This window comes from Manihot esculenta, chromosome 18, assembly GCF_001659605.2.
Source record: "Manihot esculenta cultivar AM560-2 chromosome 18, M.esculenta_v8, whole genome shotgun sequence".
In the NCBI taxonomy this organism is placed as follows: Eukaryota; Viridiplantae; Streptophyta; class Magnoliopsida; order Malpighiales; family Euphorbiaceae; genus Manihot; species Manihot esculenta.
This window is the reverse complement of record NC_035178.2, coordinates 2,816,064-2,829,406: the sequence shown is the minus strand read 5'-3', so window position 1 is coordinate 2,829,406 and position 13,343 is coordinate 2,816,064. Positions and strand designations below refer to the sequence as shown.

The window sequence follows — 13,343 nt, the reverse complement described above, 5'->3', positions numbered from 1 at the left end:
CTACCTCCCCTAATTTTTTGGGTCGCTGTGTAGGAAGCCACCCACTACCTTGGTGGGGCTAATGAAAAGAGCAGAGAAGTACATAAGGCAAGACGACGCCTTAACCACCAGTATGTTTGCCAAGGAGGCCGGAGACAGGGGAAAGGCCGTAGAAGAGAGAAGGCCTGAGAGGCAAGAAACGAAGCAGAATCGGGGGCATGAGATGTACAGGCAGCCTTGGTATATGAGAGAATAGAGGACATATCAGCCCCGGATCCCTGAGATAATCACTCCTCTGAATGCATTTAGAGCCGAAGTGCTCATGGCAGTACAGGATAAAGACTTCATCCAATAGCCTAAGCCCATGAGAGCTGACGCCAGCCAGAGGGATCCAGATAAGTACTGCCAGTATCACCGAACCCACGGCCATGATACCAACAACTGCTACCGACTAATCAATGAGATAGAGAGGCTGATCAAAAGGGGGCATCTCCGAAACTTTGTTGAAAAAATCAGAAGGAGAGAGGCCCCGTAGACAGGGAGTAGGGCCAGTGAATGACGGCTCTAGTGAAACCATCAATATGATCATAGGAGGGACTAGAGGTTGGATGAGCAGGAGAAGGAAGAAGAAAGGCCAGAGTGGAGAAGGGAGTAGCAGCGAAGTCCTGCAAATAGTAGAGCACTTCCCAGTGACCATTTCCTTTTCCCCCTAAGATACTCATGGGATCCAAATGCCCCACGATGATGCCTTATTCATCGAAGCCATCATTCACAACTTCAGAGTCCGCAAGATCCTGGTAGACGATAGAATTAAGGTAAACCTGCTGCCTTACTGGGTCTTTCAGCAGATGAGAATACCAGAGGAGCAGCTGGTGAGAGATTAGGCCCTAGTCAAGGGGATAGGGGGAACACCTGTGGTAGTAGAGGAAAAGGTGAAGGTGGCCCTGACGTTGGGAGAACCACCCCTGTCTCACACCCACTACGCAATCTTTCTGATGATGAAGATCCCATTAAGCTACAACATAATTTTGGGAAGGCCGGTGCTGTATGATTTTAAAGTAGTAACCAGCATCATGTACCTGACCATAAAGTTTCCAATGGAGATAGGGGTGGAGGTAGTCTGGGGACGACAGGAGGAAGCTCAGGCAGTGTATCTATCCACGATGGCAGAACCAAATGCAGTAGCAGAGGAGGTAAACCCTGAGGTCATGGAAGTCTGGGATGAAAAGAAGGAGGCTAGAATGGAGCTCGTTGATGAGTTGGAGACATTTCCACTATTAGAAGAAGAAGCTGATAAAGTCTTCAGCCTCAACACGAGCCTTGATGAAGAGCAGAAAGCAGCAACAATGGCCCTTATCAGAGGACATGCCTCAAGCTTCGCCTGGAAGCCTTTCGACATGCCAGGAATAGACCCTGAGGTGATAACCCACAAGCTCAACGTCCTCTCCAGAGCAAAACCAATAAAGCAGAAGAAGAGGGTGTTCGAGAAGGAGAAACAACAAGCTACCCGAGAAGAAGTTCAAAAGTTAGAGGAGGCAGGGTTCATTAGGGAAGTTATGTACCCACAGTGGTTAGCTAACCCTGTGCTAGTCAAAAAAGCCAATGACAAATATCGAATGTGTATAGACTTTATCGACTTGAACCGGGCCTGTTCCAAAGATTGTTATCCCCTTTCCGACATTAATAAAATGGTCGATTCCACAGCCGGTTATGATTACATGTTGTCCCTTGATGCTATGTCTAGTTATCATCAAATTCCTATGGACAGGTCAGATGAAGAGAAGACCTCATTTATAACTGAAGATGGGACTTATTGCTACAAAGCCATGCCCTTCGGGCTGAAGAATGCAGAGGCAACGTATCAGCGACTAATGAATAAAATCTTTAAGGGACAGATAGGGAGAAACATAGAAGTATACGTGGATGATATGGTGGTGAAAAGCCAGACCTTCCTGCAACACTTGGCCGACCGAAAGAAGTATTCGGGGTGCTGGAACAATACAGAATGAGGTTGAACCCGATGAAGTGTACTTTCTTCATCAGAGAAGGAAAATTCCTGGGCTACATGGTTAGTGGAAAGGGCATTGAGCCAAACTCAGAGAAGGTGGAAGCTATATTGAAGATGCTAGAGCCGACCTGTGTGAGGGATGTGCAGAAGCTCACAGGGAGGGTGGTAGCACTCAACCGATTCATGTCAAAGTCTGCAGAACGGTGCTTGCCATTCTTCAAAAAGCTGAGGAAAGTCCCAAACTTTGAATGGACAGAGGTTTGCCAAGAGGCCTTCAAAAACCTCAAGCAATACCTCAGTTCATCACATGTGCTCAGCAGTCCACTAGCCGAGGAAGAACTCTTGATATATCTGGCAGCCTCAGAACAAGCTATAAGTGCTGTACTGGTGAGAGAAGAAGGGGGGAGCAAAGGCCAATCTTTTATGTCAGCAAAGTGCTCAAAGATGCCAAGGTCAAGTACAAGAACATAAAGAAGTTGGTGTTCAGAGTGTACCTTGAAAGCCACTATAGAGTCGTGATGACAGATCAACCCCTGAAGAAAGTTCTTCACAGACCTGAAATCTCAGGACAGATGCTGGCATGGTCTGTCGAAATCAGCCCGTACTGCCTTCAATACCGACCTCAGACATCCATCAAAGCCCAGGTCCTCGTTGACTTCTTAGCCGAGTGCTCCTTCAATGAGGAACAACAAGGGCAGAATAGGGAGTTTCCTAGCCTAGCTGAAGGAAGGGATGGAGACTAGCCACCACGAGAGTTTAGCTGGAATTTGTTTGTCGATGGAGTGTCCAGCGGTAAGGCCAGTGGAGCTGAAATACTTTTGAAAGGCCCGGAGGGATTCAAGGTCTGCTACACCCTACGCCTAGAGCTTACAGCCTCTAATAACATGGCAGAATATGAAGCCTTCATAAATGGGATGCTGATAGCATCGGAAGTAGGGGCGATCGACCTCAAAATAAGCAGCGACTCCCAACTAGTAATAAATCAAGTAACTGGGGCATACTAAGCAAGAGAGCCCATCATGTAGAAGTACCTGGCCAAGATTCGAGTCCTAGAAACTGAGCTTCGCAAGCAGGAAATTGTTGTAGAGTATTTGAGGATACCTAGAGAGAAAACGAAGAAGCAGACTTGCTTAGCCAGTTATCTGAGGAAGAATTGGAACAACTTCCAGATGAGGTGTACATACAGCACATCAACATCCCTACTTTTGACAAACCTACCACAATAGTGCAAATCGAAGAAGGGCAGAGCTAGATGACCCCATACCTGGATTATTTGGAGATCGAAAAGTTGCTTGAGGATAAAACAGGAGCAAAAAGAATTGCAGCCAAGGCTGCCAATTATCAGGCAGTGAGGGGAACCTTGTATCGAAGGGGGAAATCCAGCCCGTGGATCAAATGTGTGGGTCTTGAGGAAGCGGCTAGGGTGATGGAGGAGAGATATCAGGGAGTCTGTGGAGCGCACGAAGGAGCAAGCAAGTTGGCAAATAAAATCTTCAGGCAAGGGTACTACTGGCCCACAGTTAAGAAAGAGGCAGAAGAGTTCGTCAGAAGATGTGACGTCTGTCAGAGATTTGCCAATGCCATTAATATCCCGGCTACACCACAATCCAACATATCAAGCCCTTGGCCATTCTCACAATAGGGTATAGACATCTTGGACCCTTTCCCTAAAACCACGGGGCAGAAGAGGTTCGTAACAATAGCAGTGGAGTACTTCTCCAAGTAGCCTGAGGCTGAGGCCGTGCCCACCATTACAGCATGCAAAGTAATAGACTTCGTTTGGAGCAACATCATCTGCAGATTTGGGATACCGAGGGCACTCATATCCGACAATGGCAAGCAGTTCGACTGCAAATCCTTCAAGGATTTCACAAGGAACATGGGCATCTGGTACAAGTTTTCCTTAGTAGCCCACCCTCAAACAAATGGCCAGACGGAAGTCACAAACCGAACCATCCTTCAGGGACTAAAATAGCGGCTAGATGGGGCAAAGAAAAACTGAGTGGCCGAGCTCAACAATATCCTATGGGCGTTCAGGACTACCCCTCGAACGTCGACGAAGGAAACACCATTCGGTTTGGCATTCGGCACTGAGGCAGTAGTCCCTATAGAACTGTAGATCCCCACTCATCGCGTTTAGTTCAACAATGAGGACACCAATGGAGAGAAGTTGAGAAGCAACCTGGACGCCCTAGAAAAAATCAGAGAGGAGGCTCAAGTGCGTACTGCTTCTTATCAATAAAAGGCAGCCCACTACTACTACCACAAGGTTAGAGAAAGGAGCCTAAAGTAGGGGACCTGGCCTTGAGAAGATTGGAAGCGACGGGGAAGAGAGCAGTAGTGGGAAAGTTGGCACCAACCTGAGAAGGTCCCTTCAGGATAACCAAAACTGTCAAGCCTTTGGGGTATACCGAATTGAAGTCCTAAAAGGAAACCCATAGCCTCACGCGTGGAATATTCAACACCTGAAGAAGTATTTTCCCTAAGGAATGTGCAATGTAAAAACTTCGTACTTTGAAAATATGAATGAATGAGAAATGCTATTTTTATTCTCTATATATCTCGAGTATTCTCAAAACAGATACAGAAGTCCTCAGTGAGATAGGTGACCAGTCTCGAAAAATGACCGCCAGCACTACAAAGCCGAATTGAAAGAGTGAGAGAGAAGCCCTCAGTGAGGTAAGTGACTGGGATTGGAAAATGACCGCCAAGACCACAACACCGAGCTGAGAGAGAGAGAGAAGCCCTCAGTGAGGTAGGTGACTGGCCTTAGAAAATGACCGCCAGCACCACAAAATCGAGCTGAGAGAGAAAAAAGCCCTTAGTGAGGTAGGTGACTAGCCTCAGAAAATGACCTCCAGCACCACAAAACCTAGCTGAGAAGGGAAAGAAGCCCTCAGTGAGGTAGGCGACCAGCCTTGAAAAATGGACCACCAGTGCCACAAACCGGCTGAGAGGAGGAAGGTCAAACAAAGGAAAAATAAAGGCCTTGAGCCACCCTTCAAATGAAAAGCTAAGGCTAAACAAATAGGCTGATTGAAATATAGCCCATATAAGGCTTAGCACGTAAGCAGGAAATTAAGTCCGACCTCATAGAAAGAGCTCAGGACACTTAAGTACAAGAAATAAAATTTCGAACTCCCGAACTCACAACACGGACAGGTTCACAGGCTATAGGCACACGAAGTAGCCTAAGCAAAAAATAATAATAAAGAATTGATCTCGCGGTTTAGATTAACAAGATAAGCTAAGTATGGAAAGCAATAAAAGGCCAAGCTTGCCATTTGGGTGGGCCCATAGAATATAAATGCGCAAAAATAGCCGAAATGCAAAAATAGCTGAGCTCACAGCTCGGACGAATCCATGGCAGCTCGGACAAGCCCATAGCTCAAAAAGCACAAAACTGATCTCAGCATAAAAAAGCAACCAAGCTTTCAGGTTGGATGAGTTGGCAGACTCTAAACCAAATAACGAAATAGGACAAAAATGACAAACAGTATCAGAGCTTGTAAGCATTTATAATAAAAGTAGAGCGCTAAGGAAAATGCATCCAAGCTTGTAGCTCGGACGGGCCCAAGGGACCACCACACGCGGGAAAGCTTATATATGAAGATGATCATTCCTCCCAAGCGCAAGTGAGTTTGTTAGATAAATGTATAAAAATAAACTAAGTATTACATATCCGAGCTCATGGCTCTGAGAAGATCGCAAGTAAGTGACATAAGTACACTCGAGAGAATGGGAAAAATTTATGAGTTAAATGCTTAATGACAATTCCGAGCTCTCAGCCAGGACTTACCCATATGATAAAGTCATGCGGAGGATAGTTTAGTCTGTTACTTAAGTAGGTTAAATAAGTTGAGATTTGTTAAGTAAGCATACAGCTTAAGGCTTTTTATGTTAACGTAAGGTAGAAGAAGCTCGCAAGTTAGAAAGTGAAGATGAGTTAAGTAATTACAACTTGAATCAAATTAAGTCTCAAAGGACTTAGTAGCTCGGTAAAGCAAAGAAAGTAACACATTCAAAAATAACCTAAGTATAAATGAAGCAGACACCGAGGTGGAATACCCTTATTGTTAAATCATTTATAGGTCGTCATACACCAAAAATTATAAGTCAAAGGCAAGAAAATAAAGTAGGTCGACTTGGGTCTTGAAGCCGCGGGGGACTTAGAAGAGCCCGGAGTCCTACCTTGGGTAGAAGCCTTGGAGGCTGCAGAATGAGAGCCCTTGGACGCGGGCACCAGCGCCCAGGAAGAAACAGGGGCAGGGAAAGCAGTCCGGCTAACTACGGGAGGGGAGATGGCATGGAAAACCTCCCGGGTCATGTCTGCCACTGACCGGCCAGCCCGGAAAGCCTCCAGAGTGGCCCTCATGTTTTCCCGGGGCATCATGAAGTTCTTGAGGGGCTTAATCTTGTCCATTGGCGTAGAAGAGGCTGTGAAAAACAAAAATAACTAACAATTAAAAAGAAGTACAAGAAAAAGACAAAAGGCAGAGGAAAAAAGGCAAAACATCAACAAACAAATACCAACTTTCTGGCAGTTTCGAAGACTGGACACGAACATGCACTTCTCGATATCATACTTCCGCGAGTTAGAGGTCAGTCGGAGAAGATAGATTTGGTCCACCAGGAGCAGCCAAGGAAGGTTGTTACAATCTAGAGGGACGTCCCTCCAGGAGAGGTCCACATCCCAGGTTATTCCAGAGCCTTCCTTTAGCTCCACCACCACGAAACTTTTAACCCAGCCCTTAATGGAGTCCTTATACCCCGAGAAGATAGACAACCCTCCTCAGGGAGAAAAATAGTAAAACCATAATTGGTCCTGACCAAACAGAAAAATGTGAAAAACAAGACAGCAGACATGGCAAAACTCCAATACAAACTGATGGATTCAAAGAAACACATGAAAAGAATGAAGTTGGGTGAGAGCATACGAGGAGTTACTCCGAAGTAATGGAAAACCTCAATAAAGAAGAGAGAAAAAGGAAAGGTTAAACCAAAATCGCATTACTTGACAAAAAAGACTAAGCTGTGATCCTGCTGGGAGTTAATCAAGCCCGGCAGCGGAGGAACGGGAAGAACGATCCTCTCATTACGGTAGGGAGCCCTAATGCGATAGATGGAGGTATCTAGATATTCCCGAGAAAAGAAGCTGGTAAGGGAGGCAGTGGTGATGGTAGACCTCAGATTTGCAACATCATGGATTCTAGGGGCAGCCATTAGAGAACAGAAGACGTACCTCGAAGAAATTTTGCAGGACATAGGAAAGACGAAATACAAGGAGCAGAGTGAGAAGAAGAGTTTGGAGGGAGACGGAGAGTTTGAATTTGAAAAGAGTAAAGGTAGAGAAAGGACGTTTTTGACAGGAGCCTCCCTAGGGTTGCGCGGTCATAATTGGGACCTAGGAATTTACCCCATCATTACTCATGGAATAACTATTGAGGAGGTAAAAGGGCATTTGATAACTGCCGGACTTCTAGCACTTGGGCTGAGGCCGGACCCTGGAAAAAGAGACAGGCCCAAAGCCCAGTATACCTCACTGAGCAACCCGATTCACCATTATGCCATCCAGCCTAGGGTTCAAGCAAGCCGGACTGACCCTAGGCTTGAATCCATCAGAAGAGAGTCTAGCTCGGTGACAAGATAAGAGATAGGAGAGCAGTCCCAGCTACCCCACAGCCCTATCAGCACGCACGCTGGAATAAAATTAAATAGCCGCCTGACAGAGATGGGTATGCTGGGACGTCCGTATATACGAGACTGTGCGACATGGACATGTGACACTGTAGTAGGGTGACGGTCATGCGTCACTAGAGGACAAAGAAGAAGAAGGGGATACGTAATTCTCCCTGATTAAACTTACACTCACACTATAAATTCTATTTTCTGAATATGAGAAATGATGATGGATCTATGTAGATATCTACGTACAATAGTTATATTAAATTATTTTTAGTGAGAATGTTAACTTCTTATTATTCTCCTATGAACATAAAATATAAAACATAAAAATTCTTCTCGAGAAAATTATTCCAACAAATTGAATGAGACTAATTGACTTATAGGGTTGATTTTGATTGTTATGAAATTGATGGACAAAAATTGTTTGCAGAGTATGATTGCTGGGTATGAGACAGTTACAGTTGCAATGACGTGGGCACTTGCCCTACTGCTGAACAATCGATTTGCATTGAGAAGGGCACAAGAAGAACTCGACAAAGTTGTTGGCAAGGAACGATTAGTGAATGAAAAAGACATCAGCAAACTTGTTTATCTCCAAGCCATAGTTAAAGAAACGCTACGTCTCTACCCACCAGGATTTATCCCTGGGCCTCGTCAGTTCACTCGGGACTGCACCATAGGTGGCTATTATGTCCCAAAAAACACTTGGCTAATGGTTAATGTTTGGAAGATACAAAGGGACCCTCGTGTGTGGCCAGACCCAATGGAGTTCAAGCCAGAAAGGTTTCTCACAACCCGTAAGAACGTTGATGTCAGGAGCCAAAACTTTGAGTTGCTTCCATTTGGAGGTGGCAGAAGAGCATGCCCTGCGGCATCTTATGCGCTCCACATAGTGCATTTGACATTAGCCACTTTGCTGCAGGCTTTTGAAATTTCCACTCCCGAAGATGCAGCTGTTGATATGACTCCTGGCATTGGACTAACAAATATGAAAACGACCCCCTTGAAAGTTGTCGTATCACCTCGGCTGCAGCCCTGTTGTTTTGAATAATGAGCAATATGGCTACAGTCACTCCCGTATCAAGGGTTAGCCAACTTTGCATTCGTGCAAATAAATAAATCAGTCGTTGCAGAACCTGCATAGGTTGTCTTTTGTTGTAATAATTCCTGTGATTATATGTTAATTGTCATTCTCACTGGTGTGCAGTCTACTCGGATTTGCACTCTGGAAGTTTGTGTGACGTTTTCATTTATATGTGTAATAAAGAAAATGATGAAATAAATAAAAAGAAAATGATGAAATAAATAAAAAGAAAATGATATATTTATCAAAGTAAAGTAAAGTATTTCAGCAGATATTTTCTAATGAATTATTAGATCATTGTATCTTTGGTGAAAAAAGAAATGATATCTTTAATTTGTTTACTTGATCCTTTATCGTGTAAGAAGATCAAAAGAAATTAAAAGCTAGTAACACCTGCTCTTGTAGGAATTTTGTTTGTTTTTTCCCATAATAAAACCAAATCTTATGGTTGGATTCACTTTATTGATTTTAAAATTGCTTTTGAGTTCTTTTTTATTTATTTAATTTTCTTTTGGTGGGACATTTACCACTAACTTTAATCTCAAAATAATAAAAAATAGAGTTTTAAAGAATTTTGATTTTTTTAAAAAATTTTCCTTATCATCTAAATATAACTTCTATATTTTTAAATTTAATAAACTGAGTTATAATTTTAAATCGAAATGATTTGGAATAAAAAAATATTAATTTATATTTTAAATTCTCTCATATATGTTTAATAGAGTTAAAAGAGATTACACACTTCAGCGGCGGTGGCGTGAAATCTAATAAAAATAAATTTTATTTTTTAATAATTATAAATGATAAATACAATGAATAGAGTTGAATCTATAAAAAATATATTAATTAATGTATATTTTTAAGATTGAACGTAAAAAAATATGAATAACGACCGATCTAATAATTATAAATTTCATAATTTTATGTTTTAATGATTGACTACTTGATGACTGATTTAATGAACGATTTGACGATCTAATAACTTGTCGACTAAACAGTTTAACCTGACGATTGATTTAATGACTATCGACTTAATGATTGACTATTGATTTAGTGACTATCAATCTCACGATCTAATCACTCAATTATTTTATAATTCTTATGACTAAACTGATGATTGACTGATAATATAAAATATTTTTATTGAAAAAATTTAAGAGTAGAATAGTAAAATAGTGTAAAATTTAAAATTTTTATAGATATTTTCCTTAAGGGTATTTTAGTATGGATTGAAATAGGATTATGTATAGTATGGTACCAGTTAACCTAATTTATCTATGATTGATTTTAAATTAAAATTTATATTAAATTAATATATCACAATTAATGAGTATATATTAATTGCATTACCTCTTTTATTACAAAAATGAATTATATCAAATTAAACGGGTTAAATTTTAATTTCTCAATGAGTTTTTACATATTAAAAAATAGTTAATTATATTTGAATTCATAAAATATAATTTTTACTCCTATTCTACCCGTTATCGTATAACCATGTACATGTCTTTATCTATTATGATAAGGAGTTTTTAAATATTTTAATTTAATTTTAAATTAAAAATTCACATATTGAGATACTATTTATACTTTTTAAAATTAATTTAATATTTTTAGAATGATTAAATTTTAAAATATAATATTATTAATAAAAATATAATTTTGATAAATTATTAATTAAAATGCATAAAATTAAATACTTTCAAGATAATTGAATTTGAACTAAGTATGAATAAATATAAAAATTTTAATGAGTTTCAAATATCAAATTATTAATTAAATCTTATCGTAAAAAGTTACTTATATGATTTTAATTGAATTTTTAAAATTTAAAATTTATAGATGTCTAAACACAATTAAAATAATTAAATTAACAAGTATTGAAATAAGTGGTTGGTGTTTTTTTTTTTATAAAATAAAATACATTTACATTTTCAATTTAATTAAAAAATTTAATTTAGGTATACTTAATAGAAAACAATTTTGGAATATCTTCATAACTATATCGTCCTTAATTTAATTATAATTTTAATATTATTAAACTAACATATTTGAAACGTTTTTATTAACATCTTCTTTAAATATAAAATTTAAAAATATTGCAAACGAAAAATAAGTCAAGGTCGGTGGGAGCAGCCACTGTTGACCTTTGGGAAATAAAACATAAAACATTCATTACGAGAGTGAAATTGAAAGGATAGTGCAAAAGTGGAAACTCAAATGCCAGACGTCTGATTAAATCTGTAGCAATTGACGAGTGTGAATTCATGTGCGTTACCAATAATGCTTAAATTACTTTCTTTGTAGACATGTGGAGAGTTTCTTCTAAGACAACGTATCTCGTTCCTTGTCAGCTGGGCGCTGTGAGATTGACTATACTCTTTTCTATGAATATGCTAAACCAAGTATTATTTTGTGATATATAAATTTCATTTAATTCCACACTAAATGTATTCCTCTTAAAAAAAGTTAGTATGGTACATGAAAGGGACATAATAACTAATACTATACAGTAATATCCCAATAAATTTTATGGGTGTTTTTGAATTTGTGGTTTTGAGTCTTTATTTTTATTCACCTGGAGGTCTTCTACTCGTGATATCTACAACTTAGAACCGCGTCAATACCTACCCTTCTAAAGACTTGTTAAAAGTCGCGGGTTCTATCTTGTATCCTTCCGTTGTACGATGCTCAGAGTGTCAAGCTTCTTCATCCATGGTGTTTTTCTACATAGTTGATAGGGTTTTTGGGTGCTTTATGGTTGTTTGGATGGTACTTTTCTCCAGATTTTGATTTACTGCTTGTTAGGGTTTGTGGTGGAAGGTCGTTTGCTTTAATGCTTGATCTGGTTTTGAATCTCTTTGTTTATCTCTCTGTTAGTCAGGAATTGCTTATCTGATTGGTTATGAATTTCTATTTTGTTTTTTTCGACCTTGGCTATGAAGGACGAGATGGCAGTGGCTAGAGGTGGATTGTGATTCTAGTTCGACGGTTGTGTGCTTGGGCGGTGGGTTTGGTTTGGATATTGGGTCTTGTGATTAGACTTCTTTATTGGTTTTGAGTCCTTTGTAATATGACGTGGAACAATAACTTTTTCCTTTGAATCTTCATTTTCTAATTTTTATATTCCCAATTGTTGATTTTTCATAGAGATAAGACCTAATGTGGAAGAGATAAGATGATAACAATAAAAAATAGATAATTCTTCTAAAATACGAATTGAATACTGAATATGAAAAATCATATAAATTTGATTCTGACATCATAACATGTGATGCGCTGCTCCACCGAGTTCTGGAAGAACCGATTCCTCGCATTAATCTGGAGGAAGATCTCAAAAAGCCTAAAGTAAAACAGAGTTAGAGAAAGTAAAATTACTAAAAATACCTTTAAGGAATAGTGGCTTACCATGAGGAACATTTCCTTCAAGCTATCTCCAAGGTTGTCTAGAGAGAGAGTGTTAAACATGGCCTGCTGATTGGTGGAGCGAGCGAGGTGACTAATGAGAGAGAGGAAGGGAGGATTCAAGGCGTTCAGAGTCCCCTTAAACATCCGGTTGCAGAGCATTTCGATCACATAAGCTGGCAAAGACTCCGGAGTCACCTCAGTGGTGTTAAGGAGCTCTTTGTCAAGAGCCGAGGATAGCCGCTCCACGACCTATTTTCCTTTGTCTGCGGAGGAAGGGGGAGCAGTCTTTGAACATCCTATCGTGCACGCCTTCTTAGTAGCCCGACTCTTAGGAGGACCTTATGAGTCTAGGCCCGCTTGCCAGCAGCCCCACCAATCACGATAGAAGCAGCAGTCTAGCGGGATTGGATCGCTAGAGGAGCAACTTCAGTCCTCTCTTAGAGCCACTCTCAGCGGACTCGTTAATAGTGATAGGCTCCCAAGAGGCTGGATTGGAGGCTGGCTTGGGCTTCGAAGTAGCTGGAGACTTGGATGAGGCCGGAGCCTTGCCATGAGTGGAGGCCCTTGAGGCCGCGGACCAAAAGCCCTTCCTGAGAAGAAGCAGGAGTGGCAGCCGACTTGCCACAACAGGAGTGACCGCATGGAAAATTTCGCGGGTCACGTCTGCAACTGTCCAATCTGCCTTGAAGGCCTCTAGAGTGGCCTTCATACTCTCCCTGGACATAGTAAAATTCTTGGGCGGCCTGATCTTGTCCATTAGCACAGTGGAGGCTGAAAAGATGAAAATAACTCGAGTTAAAGCCAAGAACAATAAAAAGAAAACACAACAAAAAAAAAGGGAGAAAAAGAAAAAGATAGGAAAATAGTTTTTAACGAATACCAGCTTCCAGGCAGTCACGAAGGTTAAACACGAAAATGCACTTCTCGACATCATACTTCTTTTGGACAGAGGTCAGTCGAAGAAGGCAGATTTGGTCCACTAAGGGCAGCCGAGGAAGGTCGTTACAGCCCTAGAGGACCTCTCTCCAGGAGAGATCAACATCTCAGTTGATCCCTGAGCCCTCCTTCAACTCTACTACTATGAAGGCCTCAGCCCAGTCTTTTATTGAATCTTTGTACCCCCCGGGGAGCAAAGTAATAGAATCCATAATTGGCTCAGACAAAATAGAAGAAGATGGA

General features: G+C 40.8%; 1 protein-coding gene across 1 annotated transcript; it reads left to right on the top strand.

Moving 5' to 3' along the window:
* The first annotated feature begins 7,109 nt into the window (after positions 1–7,109).
* On the top strand, positions 7,110–8,723 carry LOC110608086 (cytochrome P450 82A3-like). The gene is made up of 2 exons (XM_043953503.1): positions 7,110–7,625; positions 8,103–8,723. The coding sequence occupies exons 1-2, from the start codon at positions 7,110–7,112 to the stop codon at positions 8,721–8,723; spliced, it is 1,137 nt and encodes a 378-aa protein (XP_043809438.1).
* The last annotated feature ends 4,620 nt before the right edge of the window (positions 8,724–13,343 follow it).